General features: G+C 28.6%; 5 protein-coding genes, 2 non-coding genes and 1 pseudogene across 8 annotated transcripts; 1 reads left to right on the top strand and 7 right to left on the bottom strand.

Moving 5' to 3' along the window:
- Positions 1–577: 577 nt before the first annotated feature.
- LOC145753212 (cathepsin D-like) lies at positions 578–3812 on the bottom strand. The gene is made up of 9 exons (XM_082569609.1): positions 3351–3812; positions 3033–3183; positions 2650–2773; positions 2375–2493; positions 1999–2198; positions 1644–1740; positions 1269–1448; positions 1016–1108; positions 578–934 (listed from the first exon to the last, which is right to left on the bottom strand). The coding sequence occupies exons 1-9, from the start codon at positions 3404–3406 to the stop codon at positions 761–763; spliced, it is 1194 nt and encodes a 397-aa protein (XP_082425735.1). The 5' UTR covers positions 3407–3812; the 3' UTR covers positions 578–760.
- A 396-nt stretch (positions 3813–4208) lies between these two features.
- Positions 4209–7894, bottom strand: LOC145753213 (cathepsin D-like; annotated as a pseudogene). Its single transcript, XR_014283835.1, has 8 exons — positions 7160–7894; positions 6622–6747; positions 6346–6484; positions 5870–6064; positions 5670–5766; positions 5310–5486; positions 4751–4849; positions 4209–4598 (listed from the first exon to the last, which is right to left on the bottom strand). The product of XR_014283835.1 is annotated as a cathepsin D-like (transcript).
- A 1060-nt stretch (positions 7895–8954) lies between these two features.
- LOC145753171 (cathepsin D-like) lies at positions 8955–13285 on the bottom strand. Its single transcript, XM_082569572.1, has 9 exons — positions 12578–13285; positions 12327–12468; positions 11829–11952; positions 11473–11591; positions 10810–11009; positions 10638–10734; positions 10295–10471; positions 9655–9753; positions 8955–9539 (listed from the first exon to the last, which is right to left on the bottom strand). The coding sequence occupies exons 1-9, from the start codon at positions 12631–12633 to the stop codon at positions 9363–9365; spliced, it is 1191 nt and encodes a 396-aa protein (XP_082425698.1). The 5' UTR covers positions 12634–13285; the 3' UTR covers positions 8955–9362.
- Positions 13286–13798: 513 nt separating this feature from the next.
- Positions 13799–16899, bottom strand: LOC145752728 (eukaryotic translation initiation factor 3 subunit J-A-like). Its single transcript, XM_082569055.1, has 6 exons — positions 16762–16899; positions 16206–16325; positions 15763–15966; positions 15160–15330; positions 14450–14523; positions 13799–14184 (listed from the first exon to the last, which is right to left on the bottom strand). The coding sequence occupies exons 1-6, from the start codon at positions 16772–16774 to the stop codon at positions 14071–14073; spliced, it is 696 nt and encodes a 231-aa protein (XP_082425181.1). The 5' UTR covers positions 16775–16899; the 3' UTR covers positions 13799–14070.
- A 471-nt stretch (positions 16900–17370) lies between these two features.
- Positions 17371–17444, bottom strand: Trnai-aau (transfer RNA isoleucine (anticodon AAU)). The gene has a single exon. It is a non-coding gene; the product is annotated as a tRNA-Ile (tRNA).
- Positions 17445–17556: 112 nt separating this feature from the next.
- On the bottom strand, positions 17557–17630 carry Trnai-aau (transfer RNA isoleucine (anticodon AAU)). The gene has a single exon. It is a non-coding gene; the product is annotated as a tRNA-Ile (tRNA).
- Positions 17631–18189: 559 nt separating this feature from the next.
- Positions 18190–19806, bottom strand: LOC145753419 (equilibrative nucleobase transporter 1-like). The gene has a single exon (XM_082569832.1). It carries the CDS (start codon positions 19804–19806, stop codon positions 18190–18192), a length of 1617 nt encoding a protein of 538 aa, XP_082425958.1.
- Positions 19807–23370: 3564 nt separating this feature from the next.
- Positions 23371–27550, top strand: LOC145753887 (glucose dehydrogenase [FAD, quinone]-like). The gene is made up of 13 exons (XM_082570407.1): positions 23371–23515; positions 23996–24056; positions 24126–24273; positions 24624–24900; positions 24974–25097; positions 25256–25481; positions 25558–25674; positions 25811–25920; positions 26000–26096; positions 26236–26428; positions 26609–26717; positions 26883–27002; positions 27186–27550. The coding sequence occupies exons 1-13, from the start codon at positions 23401–23403 to the stop codon at positions 27322–27324; spliced, it is 1836 nt and encodes a 611-aa protein (XP_082426533.1). The 5' UTR covers positions 23371–23400; the 3' UTR covers positions 27325–27550.
- Positions 27551–27677: the final 127 nt, after the last annotated feature.

Genomic DNA, 27677 nt, shown 5'->3' with positions numbered 1-27677 from the left:
CTACATTTTACTAAATGATTATAACAGTATTTAAATTATTTTTGCCACTTTTTTATTAGTGTAATGCACCGGCCTAGTTTATTGGCAATCAGTATTTAAACTATGCCTTTTCAACTAAGCAAGCAAGGCTAAGCCAACTTTGTTAGTATTGAAATTTAGTTTATATTTTATTTTAAGAATGTGCCAAAAAAAAAAAAAAAAAATTTAGTTTATATTTTATTTTAAGAATGTGCCAAAAAATATAAAAAGCAACGGGTTTACTATTAAAAAGTTTTTTTCACAGTATCTAAGTTGTTAATTTATTTAAACTAAAGTATTTGCAAAATTAAGTGGTCTTTTTTTTTTCTTTTCAAAACCTAAAACTACAGTTTTCAAAATTAAGTGGTTCTTAACCAGGGGGTTTATTACCAGTAGACCATTCAATTAGTTTGGGAACATTTTAAATCCTGTGATTGGTAATATTTATCGCATGAAATCTATTAAGAACTGAGTTATATACAAAAGTACCTCTAATTTATTGTAAAAAATAGTGACCTGCAGAAACTAAAGTAAACAGGAAACTTGTTAGTACACAAAATGTTAATACACCGATTTAATATTTACACCTAAAATACTGCACATAATAACTTTTACAATAAACATAGAATAACTAATATATCCACAACTACAAAATTTGTAAATGTTAGATGAGTTATGGATTATCAAACTTTAAAATTTTAAATAAAATGTTAAGCAAATTTAAACAACCATTAGTTAGCATTTATGGACTGGTATCTTTTAAGGTAGCAAAACCAACACGATTAGTAGCAAAATCAAAGGTGGAGTAAAATTTGCTTATGAATACATCACCTAAGAGCCAAAGTGGACCTTTACTAGTTGGAATGTCCTGTCCCGAAAAACTAGATAAACAACGCCTATACCTCCCGCTTTCAGACTAAAAGTAAAGTAAAATTGAAGAATTGAATACACAAATTTAACAAAATATTAAATTTGCTTACAATTTTAACAATACTACCTGAATAACATAATCATAAGATGTTAGTGTATAATCTACATGATCAAATGTAAAGATAACATCTGGTAGGTAACGAAGCCGTTCACAATTAACCTTAAAAAATTACCCAACAGATTTTTAACTTTTTGATACAAAGGTACACGAATTAAAATTAGCTCCACAAATTTATCTTCTAATTTTGAAATCTAGTATAATTTTAATCTATTAAAAAGATGTCAATAAAACTAATCTTAAAACATTTTTTTAAACAAACTTGTCGAGTAGAAGGGTCTGCACCAATGGCTTTATTAATAGCCTCAATATCATGGGTTGATCCCACAATTAATGATGTTCCAGTATCAACTGCTGCTTGACAACCACCAACACAAACTCTTACATTATGCTGTCTGCGTCGTTTTACCATGACACGACCCATTAGAATTTGCCAATAACCCTACATTACAATACTAGGTTTCTTAAAGATTTTAAGCATTAGGTTTAACAAATATATAAATTAATAATCATGTTTTAATATTGGTGGAATATGAATTAGAAAAAAAAAATTAAATAAAAACATCAAATTAAAACTAAAATACATCATTAATATACAAAAAAACAATATTTTGCTGGGAAGCTTAAATTAACCTACCCGTTTTACAACTCTGTGATAGGTAAAGTCTCCAGTGTAACGGTCAGGGTTTGCTCCCCCTAAATACAGTTCACCTCCAATTGGAGAACTAGGGTCTCTGTATAAAAAAGAAAAAAAATTTACACATGGGGGGATTTAGTCAAATGTAATTGAAAATATTTCCAATTTTAAATATTTTACAACCTAACTATTGCCACACAACTAAAAACCCACAATACTATGTGGGTATCAGGCTATTTCTATCTTCAGGTAAACAGATACAAAACCGCTCTAAGGTGCAGTAGTAAAAGTATTTATAGACATCATGTTAAAAGAAAAAAGGATACTATTTTTAGTAACTCAATACTGTTTATACTTGTTCAAGAAAAATGAAAATTGATATTTGTTGAATGCACCCTGCTGAAACATCTGATTGAAAACTGGTGTTATTCTGTTAATACTGATTTCTGGGTATGCCATTCCTAATATTCCATCAAACTTAGCATACACAAATGATTCACCAGGTTCCTTAATGGCTTCGACAAATATTTGATTTTTTGAAAATGCACCCCCAATCTATTTTTATTAAATATTATGTTTTTAGAGCCAAGTTATTCCTGAGTAAATAAAACTAATGGTCATGTTTGCCAGGACAAGCTTACTTTTAAAATAACAACAAAAACAATAAAAAAATTTACATCATAACAAATATAATATTAATGAACTAAATATTAATTAATTTTAATATTAACCCCAACTATATCTTTACTACAGAATCCTGTCATGCTTCCATCTCCATATTGTATTTCAAATCTTGTCCCATTTTTAACATAAGTCGATGACTTGGAACTATCATATTTTTTGTGATATGCTAAGAATAAAACCTACTTTAATATAAAGTGTTAAAAATTAGATTTATTTCTATTATTGATCTATAAATCGATTTTGATTACTATTTAAAAAAATTCTATATTTATCTCTTCATAATTGAATGCAACAAGTTTTAAAATAAAATTATAATAATAACCACAAGCATGATCACTCCTTGGACACCTGACGGATGGAACCCACAAATTACTAGAACCAGTGTCAAAAACTACTGTGAAAGTTTGGGGTGGGGTTCCTATTGTGATATCTCCAAAATACTGAACCTGTAAAAAAAAAAAATTAATTATCCTAGCAATTTGCTAATAGTAAGAAATTCCAGAAGTACTTAAGGACACTGCAAATTTAACCAAATTTTTCTACCCTTTTTTTAAACAAATTTTAATAGATTAAATAGATGAAACAAAACTGCCTGAAAATTTTTAACATGCAGTGCAAAAGTGCTTCACTTCATAGGTAAAAATAACAACAAAATAACATACAAATAATTCCTAATTAACAAATAACAATATGTTATTTATTTACATCTTCATAATTTGAAAGTGGTTCTGGAACAGATAAATTGTAGTTCAAAAACGATTTTTTGTATTTATCAAATGTTTGAGTTAGTTTTGGGTACTCCAATTTTAGGTCTTTTATTTCTTGATAAATAGATTTTTTTCTTCTCAGTTTAATACTAAAACATAAAAAAACAGCTTTATGTTGCCATAAGTAGATCGTTTTTAAAAACAGTATTTTAGCATATTAATTATGCAATAATTGCAACGTATAATTGAAGTTTAAACATAACATTGGTCACTACAATTAAGTAAATAATATTAAAACATGTGAGGTTACACTTACACATATCCAGCATTACCTACACAAATAATAAAGGCTAGTATAACAAATACTTTCATGTTTATTAAATCTATTTAGTTATTTAAAAAAATGACTATATGAAACACCTTTATAAAGCTTCTATATGAATAATACCTAAATATAATAATAAAAACCAATCCTGTAATTAAATGTGTTTATAATACATCACATTGCTGTGTTGACAAATTAAATATATAACAAACAAAACAATTATATTCAACACCTAAAGGAAGTTGATGTCAACACACACAAAACATTAGTTACATACCCCCTGACAAGAACTATTAATATTCTTCTATTTAAATAACAAAACAAGTTTTTTAACTAAAAATAAAATTTATGGCTACTATTCATTGTTTTATATAAAATGGGCAAATAAATTCGTTCAAGTTTTTTTTAGACTATTAAATTATGGGCATTTAACTTATACATAAAAATTTGTAATTAAAAATATTGAAATTTGTAAGTTGTATTCTTTTTCTTTAAAAAACTTGTCTTATATTTTCTCAACAATGTCAAAAAAAGTATGAATATTTTTATTAACAAGATTTCGACCAGTAAATCATTGATTCACAAAAATTTGATAGTAATAAACTATATGTATTCAAATTTTATTGGAAAATATGCTCAGTTGCATATACATGACAAATATCCCAAAATAGCTGTTTTTTAAAATATTTGTTTTCTACAAACTAGATTTGTTTACCAATTAAATTAAGGTTCAAAATTGTTTCAATATTTTTAATTAAAATCTATTAAAGTTAATATAGATATAAAAAAACATAATATAATTAGAATAGTTTTATAAATTAATAAATCCATCATTAATGATCAAACTAAATAAAAAGGGGATTTTGCTTCCTTTCATAATTTTTCTTCTTTTAATTAAACAATAATTACTCACTAAAACGCCTATTGTTATTTATTAAATATAATTACGTAATTTGATTATATATATTTAAAATAAAAAAAATATTTATTGTCAGAAACTATTTACTAAAATTTAAATACAAAATTTTAATCCATTAAAATATATTGAGAAAAAATTAAACTTTATTTTGTAACACTGTCCTTTTAGGTTGCAAAACCGACTTGGTCACCAGCAAAATCAAAAGTGGTGTAATATTTTCCCATGAACAAGTCACCCAAAATCCAAAGGGGGCCTTTAGGTGGGGGGACGTCAATTCCCATGAACCCAGACAGACAAAAAGTCTCACCTGCATTGGTTTCCTAAATTAAAATAAAGAAAATTAAATTTAGCATGTTAAGTATACAGTAACTGAATTGTAATAAGAAATTGAGAAAATTAGGAACTATTTCAAAACATGTTGTTCTCTAAAGAATCACCAAATTTGCATTTCAATATTTTGTAGCAATTTTACTTGGATAACATAATCGTTTGGGGTAAGAAAATAGTTTTTTTCATCCAAAATGAAAGTGATATCAGGCATAGTTGGAATACGGCTGCAGATAACACGATACTAAAAACACAGAATGATTTTAATGACAAAAAATAATAGTTCATTTTTCTTTTTTAACTATTGATTTTGTTCAATAGCTTTAAGAGTACACATTATTTATTTTATTTCTAAGTAAGAATTTATGTATTTTTAGTGCATATACTAATTATTATACTTTATTATTTATTTATTTTAACAAAATCAACCATAAAAGGAAATAGAATATAAGCGAAGGCATGAGATTGGATGACAGATATGTACTGTAAATTTGAAAATAGGTTTATACTAAAATTTTAAATTGAAATTTTGGAAAGGAAACTAAACTATTTTAAAATCAGTGCTGCTTTTTTATTAACTTTGTTTATTTGTGTATACAAAAAAAATAATAATAGTAAAAAATAAGTCAAGTCAGTACACTTTAAGTATGTTGTTTTGTTCCTGCAGTAAGTAATCTGGCAGACTTAACTATCATTTTGTTTACCTCTCCCTCAAAGATTGAAACAGCTCCTATAGCTTTGTTGATGGCCTTAACTTCGTCGGTTGGTCCTGCAATCAAGGAAGTTCCACTGTCTACAATAACCTGACAACCACCTTTGCAAAACTTAAATGGAGTATGAGAATTAACCACACCGCTGTCCATGTTAATTTGCCAATATCACTAAACAACAAAAATAAACTGGGTAAATTACTATTATATTGAAATTAACTGCGGTGATTTCGGGACTTTTAAAGAATAAAAAATGTTTTTTTTGTAAGTATATATAATATATAGTTTATCTAATAAATTTGGAATAAACTTTCCCTTTTAATAAGCAAATTAACTTTTGTAATGTTAAAATACCTTTTTGGTAGCTTTGTGGTAGGTGAAATCTCCTGAATAACGAAAGGAATCTACTCCTCCTAAATACAATTCACCTCCATCAGGGGTTTCAGCATTTCTGTCAGAGAATTTATTTGTGGTAATACAAGTTATTATTACAAATTAAAAAAAAAAATGAAACAAAAAGGTTAAAAAAAAATTAAATATGTGGTCTAAGTAACCTGTTCAGGTAAAATAAGAACTGATTTTTGCTAACAGCCCCTTGCGCAAACATTTGGTTAAATACTGGTGTAATTCCATTCCCGCTGATTGTAGAGTATCCCATTTCCAAAATTCCATCAAATTTAGCTGCTACAAAATTAATGCTTGGTGCTTGTATGGCTTTAGCAAATATTTGATTCTGTGATTGCACCCACCTACCTACATAAAAAACACAATATTAACCCTTAAAAAATTATAGCCTACCAATTTTCGTATTTGTAAGCAAATTTCTGATTTTTAATTATAGTTCAGTTTGCATTAACACAGCATGAGAGCAGTTGGGATTAAACCCACGACATCATGGTGGTGTAGCTAGTGTTCTTACAACTACACCACGCTCCTGGTGAAATTTGAAACATATGGTGAAAAACCGAACTGCAGTTTAACTGTGTCATACTTATTGCATCTTTTACAGAAATTAATAAAAAAGTAATACCAAATTAAGGTAGGTTTCCTTACCATAACTGTATACTGACTGCAGACTCCAGACAAAATGCTACTACCATATTGAATTTCAAAGTTAGCTTCATTCGCAACATATGTGCTTGATTCAGCACTATTGTATTTGTTGTGAACAACTAAATACGAAAATTTCAAATACCAAAACACTTTTCTTCTTTGTTACATTTAGAATAACAAATAGGATTTTTAAAACAAAAATTTTTTGTTTTTATATTAAACAGTAAAAAATAAATAGTTGTTTTTGAATACTTAAGACATGCTAGATCTGCAAGTGAACATTGAACTGATAAACCCATAAATTACTTGAACCAGTGTCAAAAAACACGTTAAAAGTTTGGGGTGGTGTTCCTATGGTGATAACCCCAAAATATTGTGCCTAAAAATTTAATAATTTGGGATTAAAAACTCTATTCTTTAAATGATTTTATTTATATTAAAAGCCACAACTTAATAAATTAATTTATTAATGAAAACAATATATATATATAAAAAGGTCAAGGAAGAAAATTTTTAGAATTTTCAATAAGTAGCACAATGGGATATCACATAATTAAGCTATAATATGACAATTAGACTATTAAAGGTTTGATAAATGAACAACTTAGAATAATAAAATTCAAAACCAAACATATCATTTTTGTAAAATAGTAGTAAAACCTGTTGTTGTTTTTTTTTCTATTAAAGAACTTCTTTAAATTTAAAATAGACAATTTTTTTTTAATATGAACATACTTTTTTAAAAAAACTGGTTAAATTTGGTAAGCATATTTTATTTAAAAATTATTTACATCCAAATAATTGGTAAGTGGATCCGGAGCAGCATTTCTGAGATACTTTGCGTTATTGTTATTGGATGGAATCTGCTCACTGACATCTCTTTTTAATCTTCTCATCACTTGGCAAATAGATGGGCACTTTTTCAGTTTCACCATAATAAATTTTTCAGGTATATATATATTACAAAAATTTATTTAAGGGTAATTTTTTTTTTTTTTTTTTTTTTTTGTATATATATCTTTATCCTCGATGTGGGAAAGTCGAATGCGCGACTTAAACATAGAGTAACATCAGTTACTCCGACCCAGTCTCGAGTTGCCTGTGGCAGTTTAGGATATTATAGAGACTATAATTGCCCAGTAATTATGCTGCTGATTAAGTGCTGGCTCAGCAGGAGTTTATACCGTTTATAGCGCCTTACTCAAGGGCGCTACAGCTTGAGATCAGTGGGGATTGAACCCACAACCTCATGGTAGCAAGAGTTCTTATCACTACACCACGCTGCCATGTAAACAAATATCAAATATTTTTTGACATATTTTCAAGATTGGATTGTAAACTAATATTTAAATAGCAATAGTAACGCCAAAAATATAGTTATATTTAAATACTTACACGTGGGATGGATTGCCCATGGCCACCAAAATGCCTAAAAGCAGCAAAACTTTCATCTTTTTTTATATCCAACTCAAAAAACTTATAACAACTTAATTTAAAAAAAATATAACAACTAAATTTAAAAATGTTATTTCTAAATGTTAAATCAAAATAAACTTGAAATTTTTTTAACAATTTAGTTTTTCTAAGGAAATCTTTGACAAGATTTCGAAAGGTTGGTATTTCTAATAAAAATAATTTATAGACATTATTTAGGTAAGACCAATAATCCTATATATTTGCACATAGCTTTCTTATTAGTGAAGTAAAACTTTATTTATATATAATTGTTGGTCACTTTTTCTTGCATTAGTACTGTTTAATAAAAATGTTTGTCTAACTGTATAAATTTGCTATAAAATTGACTAAGTAAGTTTTTAAAATAAAACTTACATACAAACGCTAAAACAACCTATACAAAATAACTCTTAAAAAAAATTTTTTTTACCTTGTTTGTTGAAATTAGTAATTTAAAAAAATTAATTGGATAATTTTCACCCCACTACTTTTCTATAATACGAATATACTAACATACCATAACAAAAATTAGGCTGGCTATACGCAACTTCACCTTTTATGGTCAGAGACAAAACTGCAACAAGTAACCTTACGTGTATTAGCTGCTTAAACTTATGCAACCGAATCCACAAAAATCAAAAAAGGAAACCAAAAAAAATTACTTACGTATGTTCATGACATATGACTTAATATAGGGCTGTTGTTGATTTCATGTATCAATTTTCAAATCATTTTTAAATTATTTGTTTTATATCTTACCTAAAATATATTTAAAAAATAAACATAACATTGTGTTTTGTAATGTTTGCTGTTAAAATATATCTTGCTATTAAATATATACGACTTTTAAAATCGCCATGTGGTTAAGAAAATATTTTCAAATTACCCGCTTCAACATTTTCTATTTAAACCTTTACCTATATTAATGTGTGATTGTTCCTGCAGGATTTCTTAATTCATTTAATGGTTGTTTTAATATCTGTATAATACCTTTTACAAAAAGGTCTATAACATCAAAGGGTCTTTATTTACGTCGAGCCCCAAAATCCAAGGAAACAGTTTAAAATTTAATTATTTCCATAAGAAAACTAGAACTAGGAAATGCCCTATAACACACGACCCAGCAAGACATTGATTTCACCAAAAATTTAATAGTAACAAACTATATATATTTACATTTCATTGAAAAAAATTCTGAGTTGCATATACAGGCCAAATATATACCAAATAGGCTGCTTTTTAAAATAATTGTTTTCTACAGAATACACAATTATTTATTATCAGTGGATAAGCAAGTAAACAACAATGGATTTGGTACAACAGTAAATTGAATTTTATAGACAATGAAATACAAAATTGAACTTTCAACAATAAAAAATGGTTTATTTAAAGTATGCCGAAGTAGATTTTTCAGTTTCTTAAGTACCTACAAATGTAACTTACTACTGATTTTAAACACAAGAAAAATAAATGATTATAATTTTAACATATATGATGAACAACGATCTGGATTAAGTATATTAAAGCAAAACTTGAATTTTATTTTGGAACACTGTGCTTTACGGTTGCAAAACCGACTTGGTCACCAGCAAAATCAAAATTGGTGTAATACTTCCCCATGAACAAGTCACCCAAAATCCAAAGGGGGCCATGAGGTGGGGGGATGTCCATGCCCATAAACCCAGATAGACAAACTGTTTCACCTGCCTGGGTTTCCTAGAATTAAGTAATTAAAAAATTTAGAAGCCAACTTAATTAAAATATATTGTCCCTTAGAAATGATCTTAAAAAAAGAATTATAATTTTGTTGATTTTTTAATAGCAATCTCACCTGAATGACATAATCTTTTGGGGTGAGAACATATTTTTGTCCATCCAAGGTAAATGTGATGTCAGGCATTTTTGGAATATTGCTGCAGATAACAAGATACTAAAAAAAACATAATAAATTAATGACTAAAAATAATAATTAATTTTTTATTAATCTATTTAACGAATTGTATTAAATAGTTTTTAAAAGTTTTGATTTGGACCAAATGCGTATAAAATTATTTATTTATTTTTATTTTGCTATATAATTTTAAAAATATAAGTTAGATTTTTTCAGTGTATTTACAACCGTGCCATATTAGTTTTTAATATTAACGCATCAAGATGGGAAATAAAAATATTGATGTAGGTGAGACATCGAAAATTTACAGTAAATTTAAACATTTTTTTATTATTATAACTGTGTGCCCACATATATATTAAAATATATATTAATATTTAAAATTGGAATTTTAAGAGGAAACTAAATTATTTTTCCCACTTGTTGTTTATTAACTTTGTTTATTTCCTCATACTAAGAAAATAGCAATATTGAGAGATAAGAACAGGTTTTTAATTTTTAATTAGAAGTCGGTAAATTTTACTTTTGTTATTTTTTGCTGCTGTAAGTTGATGGCACGCTTAAATATTATTTTATTTACCTCTCCCTCCAGGAATGGAATAGCTCCAATAGCTTTGTTGATGGCCTTGACTTCGTCGGTGGGTCCTGCAATCAACGAAGTTCCACTGTCCACAATAACCTGACAACCACCTTTGCAAACTTCCAATGGAGTAGAAGAATTTACCACACCGCTGTCCATCTTAATCTGCCAATATCCCTTAAAGGAAAATTCAGATGGTAACCATAATTTTAGACAATTTTTTAAAAAAATGCCTTTTACTAATAAGCAAAATTATAGTAAACTTGCTTGGGTTAGTGTTAAGAATAAACAAATAACACCCATAAAAATAAATACATTTTGGCATAGTTGGATGTTAACATACTTTTGTGGTAACTTTATGATAGGTGAATTCTCCTGAATATCGAGCTGGATTTACTCCCCCTAAATACAATTCACCTCCAACTGGTGCTTCAGCATTTCTGTTGACAAAATTTTTTGTGGTAATTTATTCTTTTAAGTTTAATCTTACAATGTAAAATAATATTGTAGGTAACCTGTTCAAGTAAAATGAGAACTGATTTTTGCTAACAGCTCCTTGCGCAGACATTTGGTTGAAAACTGGCGTAATTCCATTCACGCTGATGGTAGAATATCCCATTCCCAAAATTCCATCAAATTTAGCTGCTACAAAAGTAACGCCCGGTTCTTTTAGGGCTTCAGCAAATATTTGATTTTTTGAAGGCACCCCACCTACCTACAATAAAAAAATATTATTAACCTTTAAAAAAATACTAGCCTACCAATTTGTATCAGTAAGCGAATTTTTGATTCTGAAGCATCATTTTGAGACCAAGTTCAAAATCGTTTGGTTAAAATACATTACTCTGGCTCAGTTCTTATTGCTTGATTTTAAAGTTATTGACTTTGGAAGACAATATATAAAAAGGGGTTATTAATTTGTTAGTACTACAGCGATTTTACCCAAGGTTGCTACGACATTATAGCAGTGGGAATCAAATCCGTTACATATGGAATACTGTAAAGGGGTTATCACTTTGTTAGTACTACAACGATTTTACCCAAGGTTGCTACGACATTATAGCAGTGGGAATCAAATTTGTTACATGTGGAATACTGCACTACAGTTTAACCGCCCATACCTTTTTTTTGCAAAAGTTAATAAATGAGTAATATTAAGTTTAGTTTGGTTTACTTACCATAACTGTATCCTGACTGCAGAATCCAGATAAACTGCCACTACCATATCTAATTGCAAATTCAGTTCCATTCGCAACATATGTGCTTGATTTAGCACTATTGTATTTGTTGTGCATAACTAAATACAAAGTTGATATTAAATAAATAAAATTTACAACAACAATTTGTTGTGCAACAATTTTACCTATTTTTTTAACATTACATTTAAAATTACAAAACGAAAATACATTAAATATTTTAACGATAGTTTAAAACAAAAGGGTTAAGACTTATTTTTTTATATTATTAAATAACATTGCATAAAAATTAACTTTCTCAAAATATATATTTTCTTTTTTGGTTTAAATGTACTTACGACATGCTACATCTGTAATTGGACATTGAATTGATGGAACCCATAAGTTACTAGAACCAGTGTCAAAAACCACAGTGAAAGTCTGAGGTGGTGTTCCTATGGTGATATCTCCAAAATATTGTGCCTGAATAAATAAAATAATAAAAATTTAATTTAAAAAGACATTTTATTAAATTGAAAGCCAAAAATTAATTTATTTATGTTAACAATAATAAAAAGGTCCTTTAAGCAGAAATTTTTTAGAATTTCTCGTAAAATAACACAATGGGCCATCACAAGACTAAGCTATCACATGACAATTAGATTATAAAAAGGAATGGTTAATAAGCAATTTAGGATAATAAAACTCAAACTACGCATTTTATTTCGCAGAAAACAGCAGTAAAACCTATTGTTGTTTTCCTTTTTTTAAAAAGCCCTAACAAAATTAAAATAGATAATTTCTTTTTTTTAAAGTGGTTCAGTTTGGTAAGCCCATTTAATTTAAAAATTATTTACATCCAAATAATTGGTAAGTGGTTCTGGAGCAGAATTTTTGAGATACTTTGCGTTAATGTTGTATGTGGGAAACAGCTGATTGACATCTTTCCCCATACTTCTTATCACTTGACGTATGGAAGGGCGCTTTTCCAGTTTTACTCTAACATAATAATTTTATTTATTAGTTTAAAATATTTTTCGATGAGAAAGCAGAATATAACTTAAATAATTCTTTAAAATTTAATTTTAAACATTTTAATTAAACTTACACATGTAATGCATTGCACATGGACACAAAAACAACAATAAGCAGCACAATCTTCATCCTTGTTTCTAACTAACTCAAAAAACTGAAAAAAACTAGGAAAAAATTTTAATAAATAATAATTAAAAACAAACTTCTGTATTTTATAGTTATTTTAAAATGAAAAATTGCACTAAACATTTAACAATTTTCTTAAATGAGGTTAATATTCTTAAAGGGGGTATTTGGTAAATAATTATAAAAAATTTTATATAAAATATAAACTTTACAGCTGTTAGACCAATAAGTAAGGCCCAAATTTTTAATTTTGCATGTAACTGCTTTTTAGCTTAAGGAAAAAGGCAATTGCATTTACTAGTATATTTTACCCAATTTTACTTAAGTCTGTGATTGGTATTGTTTAATAAAAATGTTTGCCTACCCGCATAAAATAGGCTTTTAAAATTTACTAATTGGGCTCTTAATAAAACTGGCAATATTTTACCGTTGGTTGGTTTTGCTTATAAGAAAAAAATTAAATTGCATAAATTTATACTGTAGTTCTTTTCTATAATAGACAGATAGATACATACTAATATACCGTAACAAAATTTGGGTTTGCTAGTTCAACTGCACAACTTGACCTTTTATTTGGTCAAGGACAAACCTTAAAAAATTAGCTTACGTGCTTTAGCTGCTTAAACTTAAGCAGTCGACTCGACAGTAAGCAAAAAGAAAAGGCCGGAAAAAATAAAATACTTATTCAAGTCTCATGACAAATGACGTAAGAGGCGACTGTTATTGATTTCATGCATCAGTAATTTGGCATTTAAATTTTATTTATTACATTATAAACTATTTATTTGTTGCTATTCTTGAAATTTTTAAAATAAATACTAAAATTGATATTGTGTTTGTAATGTTTAAGTTTGTCTTTCTTAAACCTAAAGTTAAAACCGTTACCCTATACTTATAACACACAAGACCCAACAAATTAGCAACATGCAGTAGTAGCAGCCCACAAATTTTTCTTTTTTAAAAAATTTACGGTTTAATATAATTGTATAAAACTATCACAAAATCTTCCATTCAGTTGTAGACTTTTAAAATTGCTATGTGATTTAGAAAATATTTCACATTGAAGCTTGAAGGTTTTCTATTTAATTCATTGGTTTTATTTGTGCAGGGCATTTAAAGTTATTTATCCCTGGTTTTAACATCTATATAATAGAAGATCTACAAAAAGCTTGATAACACCAATTGATCTTTATTGACGAAAAACATTTTTGCAAAAATCTAGTAATGTTATAAATACAAGTCGACATAACGTTTTATAAGAAGTAATTAATTACTGCAGTGCAACAACATACATACAGTCACGTGATTTAAAATTAATTACGATTTCAAAAACATTGTCATCAACTTTTTCACCATAAATTATCTGTAAAAATATTTGCCATAAATCCATTACACACTGTTAAAAACAATAAAAAAATAATAACTTTTTAAGTTAGTAATTTACATAAAGTCGTCAAAATCATTATATTGGGTAAAATCATCCATCGCATCGTTCCGTGTACTTTTCACACCGCCACCTAATTTTGCTTTACTTGACTTTTTGCCTTTCTTTTGCTGAAAAAAGATAATGCATTATTAATTAGAATGTGTAATGTGGTAAAAGGTGTTAAAAAAATCATAATATATTATGTCCTGAAAGCCTAAAGGTCCTAGATTTTATTGTAATTAAAAACATTTTATTGTCTTGCTGGAGGACATTTTGAACTGCAAGCAGTGGGAATCAAACCCAGAACTAGTGGACCTGATAAATTTTAATTTACCCTAGCCACCCTACATTTTTATTAATGTTAACAATTTTAAAACAAAAAAAAAAACTTACTCGTTCCTGTTTTAATTTTTCACTGTGAAGAGAATTCATAGAGGTGGATAGTTTCTTTAAATCTTCCGGCTCCACTAAAAACAAAAAAAAATAATAATTTATTGGAACATAATTACTACCTTAAAAAAGTATATCTGTATATAATGAAGCTAGTTAGACAATATATATTATGGCCCATATATAAATATATATATAGATATTAAATAAAATTACTAGTTTGGTGCGCAGGTTAATTATTGTGGGAAAATATTAGTTGAGAGTTGTGACTGTATTAATACAATTAAAACCTTTGGGTGGGCTATTGACTAGTCATAATAAAGGCGTAATACAAGTATATAACAACTAGATTTAAGCTAATTCGAGGTATGTTTTACCTAATAGTGCAATAGTACTTACATACAACAATTGCAGAATTAATAACTGTTTCAAGCAAAAAGAAATAATAAGGAGATTGTTCCAATGATGTTAATTTTTCTTTCGTAATACAAGTATATAACAACTAGATTTAACCTAATTCGAGGTATGTTTTACCTAATAGTGCAATAGTACTTACATACAACAATTGCAGAATTAATAACTGTTTCAAGCAAAAAGAAATAATAAGGAGATTGTTCCAATGATGTTAATTTTTCTTTCGTAATACAAGTATATAACAACTAGATTTAACCTAATTCGAGGTATGTTTTACCTAATAGTGCAATAGTACTTACATACAACAATTGCAGAATTAATAACTGTTTCAAGCAAAAAGAAATAATGAGGAGATTGTTCCAATGATGTTAATTTTTCTTTCAACATTTCAGAAAATTGCTTAAAATCTTCCTTTGTTCGAGGATTTAGGTTGTCAAGGGTTTGTTTGTTTGAATCAAGATCCTTGCTGTCTGTTTAAAACAACAAAATATATTTAACAATTTTATTTTCTTAATGTAGTGCGTACAATTACTGTCTTAACACTAAAAAACATTTCACCTAATAAGGGTTTGATCCAAAACCACAAGCTCGGAAAGCCATTTTACCCCTTTTTACCCAAACACATTTTTTTAACAAATGTCCTTTAATTTGACCGAATTTTTGTGAAATGTTTATGTAAAATATTGGTTTTGGAGAAAATGTTCATTTAATTAAATTATTTCAGTAATATCAGCAAATACCGCTTAATATTATTTTAAAATTTCAACATTTTTTCATATTTGTGTACAGCCTGCGGAATGACCTTAATTTGTTTGCCATCTGATTTGGCTAGGGTAACCATAGTGCAATGAAAATGTCACCCATACTATGCGAATAAAATATAAAAAGAGAGTAAAGAATACCCAACATTTCTTTCATTGTTTCAATTTCAGACTCTTCAGCCAGTTTTTGGGCTCTTAGTTGTTCACTAAGTCTTTCCTCTGGTGTCTTGTTTTGATCTTCAAGTTGTCTTCGTTCGAACTCTTTTTGCCTTTCGAGTTCTTTTAGACGCAAAACTTCATTTAAATGTCGTTTTCCTCCTTTTTTTGGAACAGGCGTGGGGTTTGCTGAAATTAAGATAAATGTAATACTTTATGATATTTTTAACAAAAAATAAAACGCTTGACATTTTCCAAAAAATGTTTAAAAGTTATTTAATTATTATCAAAGTTTTATGCTGACTTAAAGAATCTTTGATTTCGCGTGTACAAAAAATCTATTCCACAGTTACCACATAAAACTTATATATGCACAGGTTAATTTCTATTTATTCAAAGACTAAAAACATCTTTTTAATAATACACACCTTTTTCCTCCTCCTTTTTTTCCTCTTCTTCATCATCCCAGTTAGCTTTAAGTTCCTCTTCATCTTCACCATCCCACCTGTCCGAGTTATTCGGAAATTTTACCTCAAAATCTTCATCGTCTTAAATTTTAAACAAAACATTTTATTTAAGTACCATAAAAATCATGCCTAGAGTCTTTACATTAAAAATTTGCTTACAAATAAGTTGGTCTTCATATCATAGATAAAAAAATATTTCTTAGGTAATTTTTTAATTCATTTATTAAAAATAGCAATTCAATAATTGTTTCTGCTAAACTGCTGAAAAACTAAGTAAGGTCAGACCAAACAGTCAAAGCCATATAACTAAATGTATCGCTTTGGGTCAGACAAGGTTTTAAATTTCTAAATTTAGCATTTATTACGATAAAACTATATGAAAATATAAAAAAATTAAAACATAATTATTTAACTTGTAAAGATTTTTTAAATACCGGAAAATATTAATATACAGATATGGTTCTTTTAAAAAAAATAATCAAATTCAATTTGCAACTGATTAATAAAAATAACTTACCCCAATTATCCATGGCAGTGATTCGTTTGTAGCAGCAACAATTCAGTAATAATATACCAAGCAAAACTGTTTTTAAGAACCTTAAATTCTAATGTAAGTCAGTGTAAATTTAATCAATTTCAAATGTTTACTAATATTTAAAAAAAAAAATAGTTTATTTTAAATTCATTTGTAAATCCTCAGTTTTATAAAAATTGCCCAAAACTTCACTTGTAGCATAAATATTAACTTACAACTTTTATTTAAAAGAGCCACATGCTAAATGAGCACGCTTCATAACTTTATAGTAAAGTGACATTTTGTGAATTAGAGTTGTAACCTAAAACTGACTTGTACTAGCCAACATATTAAGAAACGTTGGCTTTGAAATTAAAAACGACAAATAAATACGTAACCCCTCTACATTTATACAATTTTGTTACCAAGTAAGTAAATGTCGCCTAAAGTAAAATAAGCGTATTAATAAACTAACATGTGTCGTATTGAAAAGATTTTTTTTTTTACATATCGGTAAATTTATGATTGGAAAAGCGTTTTAAATTGCCACGATAGATACATTCAGCATGCAAAATTATTGCCAAAGTCTAAAAAAATGTTTAAAATAAAATTTGGCCAGTACGGGGATCGAACCCGCGACATTCGCGTTATTAGCACGACGCTCTAACCAACTGAGCTAACCGGCCAGACAACTGCAATCGTACATGTTAAACGGTCTAAGGAAGTTAGGACTTTATAAAAAAAAACATTAGGCTAAAATATTTGCCAAATTAAAAAAAAAAGTTTAAAAGTAAAAAATGGCCAGTACGGGGATCGAACCCGCGACATTCGCGTTATTAGCACGACGCTCTAACCAACTGAGCTAACCGGCCAGACGCCTGTAAGCGTACATGTTGGACGGTCTAAACGAGTTATGTTAAAAGAAGTTGAACAACAAAAGGATATAAAAAAATTAACAAACCGAATTTTTGAAGTTTTTTGTTATGCTTAAACTAATGATTTTAATATAAAACGATCCTTTAATAAAGGGTTGTTTTGTTATTAGACAACTCATTTATCTAACATTATTCAACTTTTCTTGGTTATAAAATTAATTATTGGTGATAAAAACTTGTCACAATTAAAAAAATATTTCACCTTGCTGACTTATAATGTATTAACGTTATTTGTGATCCCTTGCATTATAGTTAGGTTTGCAAATTACGTTTTTTAGTAAAACTTTTTTTCCAGGGCTATGAATGTAATAGTTAAAGTTAGTATAAATATAAATAATTTAATTTTACCAAAGTTATATAAAATACAAACTTAAATTCTCGTAAAACATTAAAAATTAGAAAAGCAGCAAAAGTATTAATTGTTAAGGAAGTTTATTTTTTAAGCTTTATAACATTATTAATTTGAAATAGGTATAAAGGCTTAGTTATATCTAAATTAGGTCGGCACATCGTCCACGGCACCTTCATTGCTAAGCACTACTGGATTTAAAATTAGTAGTTTAAGTTTTTTTTTATACTCGAAGTACAAAGATAATGGATGAACATAACTTAAGACGGTAACTGCAATTAACAGAATATTCACATACAAAAAGTCACCATCAAAAGAGTTAAAAACCCAACCCAGAAGGGGCCTTGTTAGCAAAGCAAGAAGCCCATTAACCACATTTAAGGCCCCAAATAATGCCCCTGTCAACTTAAAATGATATCTAGTTCTAATACAAATAAGGGAAAACGTATATAAAGTGCCACGAAAGAATGAATAAACGACCAATGAAAAGTATTGTAAGTTAACATTTGGTATTGTAACTAATACGGCAAAAATTAGACCAATACTACTCTGTATAATGGCACCTATAAGTAAAGACTTTAAAGTGGCAAATTCATGCAAGTCTCCATTATTTTTAAACCTCAGAATCAACTTGTCTATCGATATTCCGATAAGGATACCTGTTAGGCCACAGGCTAACAGAAAAACCGCAAACGTATCGGTTAATGAGCTTATTCGTTGAGCATCGTCAGTTAAACTCTCAACCCAAGAATTAAAAAATCCAATAAAAAAGACATTTCTGCTGTGTAAACACCAACATTGTATAGATGTAGTCAGAAAAAATCTTGTACGTATGCAATACCAAACAGTTGGAATACTTTCTTTCGGTGTTATATTATTGTTTTCTTTGGACGGTCTTCGATTTAAATTCGAACCAGTACAAATAGGTTCGCTAGTTGGATCGGTAGTTTGCCGTGATTCATTTGATAATGTTTCAATGACAGATATCGTGGTTGTAGGTTTGGAAATATTTCCTTTTGTCTTAAAACGTTTTGTGTAGTATTTAACCAACAAATTGTGAATCCCATAAGTAAAATCATTGCCTTTATTAGCTGGTAAAAACTTGACTGGTGTTAAAAAAAAAGTGATTACCAAACTAAACGCCGAAAAGCTTGAAAAACCAAAGAACATGGTTCGAAAATTAATTTCATTTCGATGGGCAAGGAGAACTAGCCATAACATAACTGCTGAAGTTTGATAAATTCCATTGTATACTGACGATAACGTTGCTTTAAAGTTAGGGGCCAAGTTAATATACTGTATGTTACTTACAAAATAACACACTCCGCCAATTGATATAAAACCTGCTCCCAAGAACAGTATATTGGACATAGTGTTACTGGATGTAGCAAATATAATACAGCCACTTGTAAAACATGCAACAGCAATACCTCTAGTTACCCAAGTTCCAAATTTTCTAAAAACAATTCCGCTAATAAACATACCCAAGCCTATACAACAAATTCCGACAGAGAATATTAAAGCCAAAGCTTCGTCTTGTTCAGGGCATTCAGGGTATATTCTTATTGCTGCAGTAGTCGTAATAATTGTCGTTAGGTTGCTACTAGTGTTGTTGGCATACTCTTGAGTTGTTTTGTCACAGAGATTGCTGTAATAACCTTCGGCTTTTAAAACAAATACTAGAAATGCCCATCCGAATATCAAACCAGATAACAAATTTTCTATACAGGTTATTAAAACAGTCAAAAAATGTTGAATTTTCATATTTACTACTGCCTTCTTGCAATAAAATTTTTAAAATAAATTGTTTTTGCCAATGACTTTGCAAAATAATTGTCTCCTTAAAATATTGTTTAGTCATGCATGCAAAAAAACTTTACATTGTAAAAAGTTTTACTTGAAATGCGTAACCTTAATTACTTAAGACAGCAGTCTTTAGGGTAATACAAACTCAGACCTAAAATTTAAAATATTTTACAATAATATTATTACTTAAAGCTAGGTTTACATATTATTTTGACAAGTTGTTTTGGTCTTAAACCATATTTTTAAACAGTAAAACTTTTCGTTTCCTTGTCAGTAATTTCCTTTCATTTATTGACTTCAACAACATAAAAAAGTAAAAAAAACGTTGTAGTTAAATGAAAAATGCAAATTCAGGTACAAAAAACGTCAAGAAAAAATTGAACGTTATATTTTTCTTAAACTCTAATAATTTTAAGTAATATACTTGTTTTTTTTGAAGAAAATTGCGCTTTATTGGTTTTTTGTGGAAAAAATTTTTAAGTTTTTTGTACCTGCAAACAATTTGAGCGATAAAAATATGCAATTTAACAATGCGTATGTTACAACAAGAAATTTAGTAATTTAATTGTGGGCTTCTGTTATAAGGGGTATGAGTTTTTAATTGGGGCTGAAAATACAGTAAATTAAGATTTTAAGACTGTAAGGTACATGCATGGGCAACTAGTTAAGTGCAATTTTGTTTTAAAAACAATTATTACTACATGATTTAATAATACCTGACTTAGGATACTGTAGCCAGTGCAACTAATTTATGTATGTGGCTGTGTGCCTGTAGGCCAAATTGATTTAAATAGAACTCTGTTTTATAAATGCAAATTTAAATTAAGCAATGTTTAAAGTTTAGTATTCTTTATTCCTAATCAAATTTTAGACCTAATCAAGAGAAGATAAAATAACTTTAAATCAATTAAATAACACTAAGAAAATCAAACGACCAAACAAATTATTATATTTTAACAACAAGATTGACTTACAGAAATAGATGGAAAGTGTGTGAAAAAAATCACAGCACGTCCCCATCGTTTTATTTTGTTACGGATATTGGTTTCAAGTTAAACACATCGTCGTTGACAATTTGTCTTTAACGAAAAAAAAATCCTTTACCGATATGGGTCAACAAAAAAGCAATCTCTTTTTACAGTGCAATTAATCTGCCGCTTACTTTGCGTTGCCTCAACCAATACAGTACACAAACAATAGCAGTTTATCTTATTATGTGACGTCATGATAGGATATAAGGTGTGTAGGTGCTGAACACATTTGTCTTTGCAGTAAAGAAAATGAGTTTGAAATAAAAAGAAAACGATTGAGTATATTAGTAGTTAAATTTCAGTAATACAAATAAAATGTTACTTAAATTCGAATACACTTAAAATTTCGTAAAATATTTAGCATATAATAACTATAACAAGACATAATATCGAGAAAGTTTTTTTTTGGTTTGGATATTGTTGTTTGCATATTTTAGTAAAACAATATTTGTATAACAAAAAAATGTTACCGTTTTATTATAATGCGTTTTTTATAAGAAAATGTTAAAGTTTATCTTATTTGCCTTTAGAATTTTAGATGTTATAAATATTTAATTTAACTAACAAGTTGGATGACAATCAATCTGTTTTAATCTTAATCCTTTATAAAAACGCTTAATAAAATTTTAAGATCAAAATTTATAATATCCTTAGTCATAGTTTTTGCTGTTCAAAAGTTACAACCCAGCCTTTTTCTAGACATCGTTCGCCTTTTATAAAGATAGATAAATACACGTTTTTAAAATTGTATGTTGATAATATCAATCATTAATATTTTAAATAGCATTCCTAGCCGTATTTTAAAAATGAGTTAGCTACTAAAAAGAAAAATTTGTTATGGTTATTTGTTAAAAATCACTCAATAAGTCACGTATTGTAGCGAAAAGGGGTTGTTATGTCATAATCGGTAGCAGTTTAAAAAACGTCACCGCTAAGAACCAGCGAGTATAATTGCAAACTTTAATTTGAGGTATAGTGTACTTAGGATACTGTAGCCAGTGCAACTAATTTATGTATGTGGCTGTGTGCCTGTAGGCCAAATTGATTTAAATAGAACTCTGTTTTATAAATGCAAATTTAAATTAAGCAATGTTTAAAGTTTAGTATTCTTTATTCCTAATCAAATTGTAGACCTAATCAAAATAAGATAAAATAACTTTAAATCAATTAAATAACACTAAGAAAATCATACGACCAAACAAATTATTATATTTTAACAACAAGATTGACTTACAGAAATAGATGGAAAATGTGTAAAAAAATCACAGCACGTCCCAATCGTTTTATTTTGTTACGGATATTGGTTTCAAGTTAAACACATCGTCGTTGACAATTTGTCTTGAGCGAAAAAAAAATCCTTTACCGATATGGGTCAACAAAAAAGCAATCTCTTTTTACAGTGTAATTAATCTGCCGCTTACTTTGCGTTGCCTCAACCAATACAGTACACAAACAATAGCAGTTTATCTCATTGTGTGACGTCATGGTAGAAGTATAAGGTGTGTAGGTATCGAGCGTATTTGTCATTGCAGTAAAGCTAAAAAGTTTGAAATAAAATATTGAGTATATTAGTTGTTAAATTTTAGTAATACAAATAAAATGCTACTTAAATTCTAATACACCTAAAATTTCGTAAAATATTTAGCATATAATAACTATAACAAGACATAATATCGAGAAAGTTTTTTTTTGGTTTGGATATTTTAGTAAAACAATATTTGTATAACAAAAAAATGTTACCGTTTTATTATAATGCGTTTTTTATGAGAAAATGTTAAAGTTTATCATATTTGCCTTTGGAATTTTAGATGTTACAAATATTTAATTTAACTAACAAGTTGGATGACAATCAATCTGTTTTAATCTTAACCCTTTATAAAAACGCTTAATAAAATTTTAAGATCAAAATTTATAATATCCTTAGTCATAGTTTTTGCTGAGCAAAAGTTACAACCCAGCCTTTTTCTTGACATCGTTCGCCTTTTATAAAGATAGATAAATACACGTTTTTAAAATTGTATGTTGATAATATCAATCATTAATATTTTAAATAGCATTCCTAGCCGTATTTTAAAAATGAGTTAGCTACTAAAAAGAAAAATTTGTTATGGTTATTTGTTAAAAATCACTCATTAAGTCACGTATTGTAGCGAAAAGGGGTTGTTATGTCATAATCGGTAGCAGTTTAAAAAACGTCACCGCTAAGAGCCAGCGGGTATAATTGCAAACTTTAATTTGAGGTATAGTGTAATTCATATGACTTCAAGTCTCTATATTATGGCAAAGGCTAAACAGATAAATGAAATGTAGAAATAATACAATGCTTAATGTAAAGATGCAGAATAACAAGTTGTGTTTTTAATATGTTTCGAATTCACTACCAAACAAAATGTTTGGTTTAGTTTGAATCATTACATGTATGAAAAAGCCATGCATTAACTAATGCTAAGTTGTAAATGTCAATTATAAGTAATATTTTAATTCTAGAGTTAGGTTGGTGGTTTTAACTTATTTTAAGAAAATGTTAAAATGGGTAGCAGGTATTCTCTTGATTGCTTTTATGTTACCTAGAATTGTAAGGTGGCATTATTCCATCACAGTGGAAACGCCTGATAACGATTACGATTTCATAATAGGTAAGTACAAACATTGCTATTTGAAAAGGCTCACGTAGTCAGCCTACATTTAACGTAATGTAAACATTACAGCTAATTGTCGTGCTGTTCCAATGGAATTTCTTTTAATAGTTTTAGCATTTTGCTTGCCTAGCGTTTATTACGTTACGGTATAGTTTATTTATATGTATAGACTAGGGATATGCTTGATTGCTTACCTTAACGATTCTATAAATCGCACAGTCTTTTTGCGAAACTAGCTAAAGAAATGTTTTTAAAACCACAACAAATTAAACTTGGTATGTACCTTCTGGCCATATGGCAACCGTCCAAATATGAAAAAAAAACGTCTTTAACTTTTTATTAGTTGGAATTGAGCCTAACAACGAAACATAAATGTGGTCATAATTTTTCCGCAATGTTTAAATAAAAATACATTAATTATTAAAAGTTTCAAAATTATTAACAAATTTTGCTGATAATATTTTTACTTGCATTTAGTTGGAGCTGGCACAAGTGGTAGCGTTGTTGCAAATCGATTAACGGAAATCAAGAATATAAAGTAAACAAAGATCTTTATAAATAACTGGGTGTTTGGACCGTTTATAATTATCTTTTATTAATATTTAAGGGTTTTAGTATTGGAAGCAGGTGACAACGATGCTCCGAATCCATATATTTCCGTTCCAATACTGACAGCTTTTACTCAACTGAGTGAGGTAGATTGGCGGTATAAAACTGTTCCGCAATCTCATGCATGTAAATTGCTTGACCAAAAGGTAGTTATTTATTATTTATCAATCTAGTTGTTTTTTATTACTGCTTGTCAGCAAAAAAATTTAACGTTAAAGGCTACAACCTACACAAAGACAGTTATTGTAAAAAATACATCTTTGTTCAAAGGTGACTGACATTTTTAACCAAAAAGTATAACAATACCAAACCAAACAGTATTATAAAACGAAACGTAAGAGTAAACAGTATTACAAAGTATATTTTTGTCGCCAATTTAATAGTTCATTAAAGTCCCGGCGTTAAAATTTGTACATGTAGCTAACATAAAACTGACAATGGATAAAAATATTTATTTTTAAAACTAACCCAACCTTAGCAATATTTTATGCATTAGCAAAGCAACTGGCCACGAGGCAAAGTAGTTGGTGGTACAAGTGGACTGAACTACATGATGTACGTTAGAGGGAGCAAGCACGATTACGACGCGTGGGAAAAAATGGGAAATCCAGGCTGGAGTTATGATGACGTACTTCCCTTTTTCAAGAAATCGCAAAACGCCGTTGATCCGGAACTAAGTGAAAAGTTCCATGGAAAATCTGGCCCCCTTAAAACGTCTTATAGTTACCTTACTCCAATAAGTAAAATAATGATCGAGGCTGGAAAAAGTTTAGGTAAAATAGTTTACAAATGTCTTCAAAAAAGAAAAAAAGGGAGCAACTATTTCCCTTTTTCGTTTTCTTTTAGGTTATTTTTCTGGAGATTACAACGGAGAAAATTACGAAGGTATCCACCAAACTCAAACTTCAACTTACAATGGTATCCGACAAAGTGCAGCTACAGCATTTTTGCGACCTATCGCAGCTGAAAGGTATTAAATACTTTTTTATTTAAAAAAATGTTTTTTAATGAGTATGTTATTACAGAAAGTACACGTTGCTGTTTGATGTATTTGTTATTAGTTTGAATTTTTTATGCTTTATCGTTTTAATCAGTTAACCTGACTTACATTTCCTTAAACTGAACTAGAAAAAAACAACTGCATATTATTGGAAGAGCCCACGTGAAAAAGATAATTTTTGACAAGTCCAATCCGAAGAAGCCAAAAGCTGTAGGGGTCGTGTATGTCCGAGACGGTATTGAAGTTAAAGTGGAGGCTAAGAAAGAAGTTATTGTTAGTGGGGGTGCTATCGGAAGCCCCCAGCTTTTTATGCTTAGTGGAATCGGACCAAAACAACATCTAAAAGAAATGGGGGTAAATCTATATAAGACCTTATCTGATTTTTACTTTATACAATTCGTTTTTAATTTTTTTCTCGTTTATATTTTAGATCGAAAGCGTTCTTGATTCGCCAGGTGTAGGATCAAACCTGCAAGATCACATTATGATACCCGCGTGTTGGAAAATTGATAAATATGAAACAGATATGGTCATAACTTCAACAACGGTATTTGATAAATTTAAAAATAGTTGATTATACATTGTTAGAAATCTGCCGTTTTATTAAACGTTAATTTTTCTGTCGACTAATAATTAGTTAAAAAAAAAACATTTAAAAAATATAATTGAATTTGTGATGTCAGATGCTTAAACATATGCCAGGATACTTTTTCGGCCAAACTGGAGCATTACATAGCAACGGTGCAGCTGACAGCCATTCTATCATACGATCGCCGATTGCCAATTCCTCTAGGTTTAACATACAACTTTATAGCAAAAAATAGTTTTTTTGTAGGATTTTGGAATTATTTTTATATTTTTTTGTTTCTTAGGCCGGATATCCAGTTTGTTCACTTTATGACTAAAACCGAGCGAACCGGTTCAATTGGTGGAAAACAAATGGCGGACATGACAAACCTCGGTGAAAAGGTAACAATAAACAACAAAACAGTAATCCTTACACCATGACTATAAACTTATTCATATAATATATTCGGTAAATAACTACATAGTTACTTAACTGTTACATCAGATAGGTTAATCTATTTTTATTTGCTTTTGCATATAGCACCGTAAGGCCGCTGATAAGTTTATAGCTGAAAACGATTACGATTCAAGTTGTGATTTCTCGTTAATGAACGTTCTGCTTCGTCCGAACAGTGTAGGAGATCTTAAACTTAAAACAAACGATTACAGAGACTACCCCAGAATCGACCCCAAATACCTTACCCATAAAAAAGATATCGATATCTTACATGAAGGTGAATTTTATCACTTTGCTATTATTTTTGATAATAAAGTATATTTTCTAATCAATTTATTTATTTTAATATTTTATGCGAGTTAAAACGAGGTTTATATGAATAAAAACAGTTGAAAAATTGTTTGTAATTAAGTTCTATTTTTATGCGAAGTTTTTACAAAAAAATGAATTTTTACAGGCTTCAAAGTTCTTGAAAATTACGAAAACACTAAACCGTTTAAAAAAATTGGAGCAAAAATGGTCTTTCCAGGAGGAATAGGAGACTGTGGACACGAAGACCCTCCTAGGTAAACGCCAAATTTAATAGTTAAGTAATTTTTTTTATTACTTTATTATGTCAACAAATAAGTCAATCAAGTATGTATATTTCTTGTATTAAGCACTTGTTTTTCCAGCAATGGAACTGTGTTTTATTTTTAAAATGACTTTTATTTTTTTGTAAAAACCTAAAGATCAGCCAAGTATTATGAGTGTGTTTCGAGGGCGTTGTCCTTTACCGAATATCATCCAAGTGGAACACTGAAAATGGGTAAAAAGGAAGACAAAATGGCAGTCGTCGACTCACGTCTCAGGTAATTTAGAAAAATATTCTAAATACCTTTTTGCGCTATTCATTCTGTTTTATTCATTTATAGGGCTTTAATTAACTAGATGGACGAAACCACCTGTTTTTAAGTTTATTTTTTCTCCAAAAAATAGTCCAATGTTTTTTTTTATTTATAGATTTTTACAGCCTAATGTTTATGTTTTGACAGAGTTCATAATGTAGAAGGACTCCGTGTAGCTGATGCGTCCATCATGCCTGACATCCCATCAGGAAATACTCAAGCACCATGTTACATGATAGGAGAAAAGGCTGCTGACATGATTAAACAAGATTGGAATTTAATTTAAGCATTTATTATGAGCTAATAAAATTATGCACTTTTATCGATTTTTAATTAAGATGTTGTGCACATTTCTTTTTGGAATTAATTTTTTTTTTATTGTTATATGTCACGATAGGCAATCTATTATTTGTAGTATTATTGACGTAACATTTTTAAAATCATTTTTAGTGGGATTTTCATTAAGGGTCATTTTTAATTTTGGTTAAACATGAAATTTAAAAATAAAAATATGAACCAAATACAAGTGTTGATCAATATAGACTGTAGATACAGTACTTAGGAATATAAATTTTTTTAATGTAAACCTATGAAATTAAACTTTAAACGGGGAATTCGTACACATTTCAATGCTTTAAT

Source organism: Corella eumyota, chromosome 5, assembly GCF_963082875.1.
Source record: "Corella eumyota chromosome 5, kaCorEumy4.1, whole genome shotgun sequence".
NCBI classification, from domain to species: Eukaryota; Metazoa; Chordata; class Ascidiacea; order Phlebobranchia; family Corellidae; genus Corella; species Corella eumyota.
This window is presented reverse-complemented; position numbering and strand designations above follow the sequence as displayed.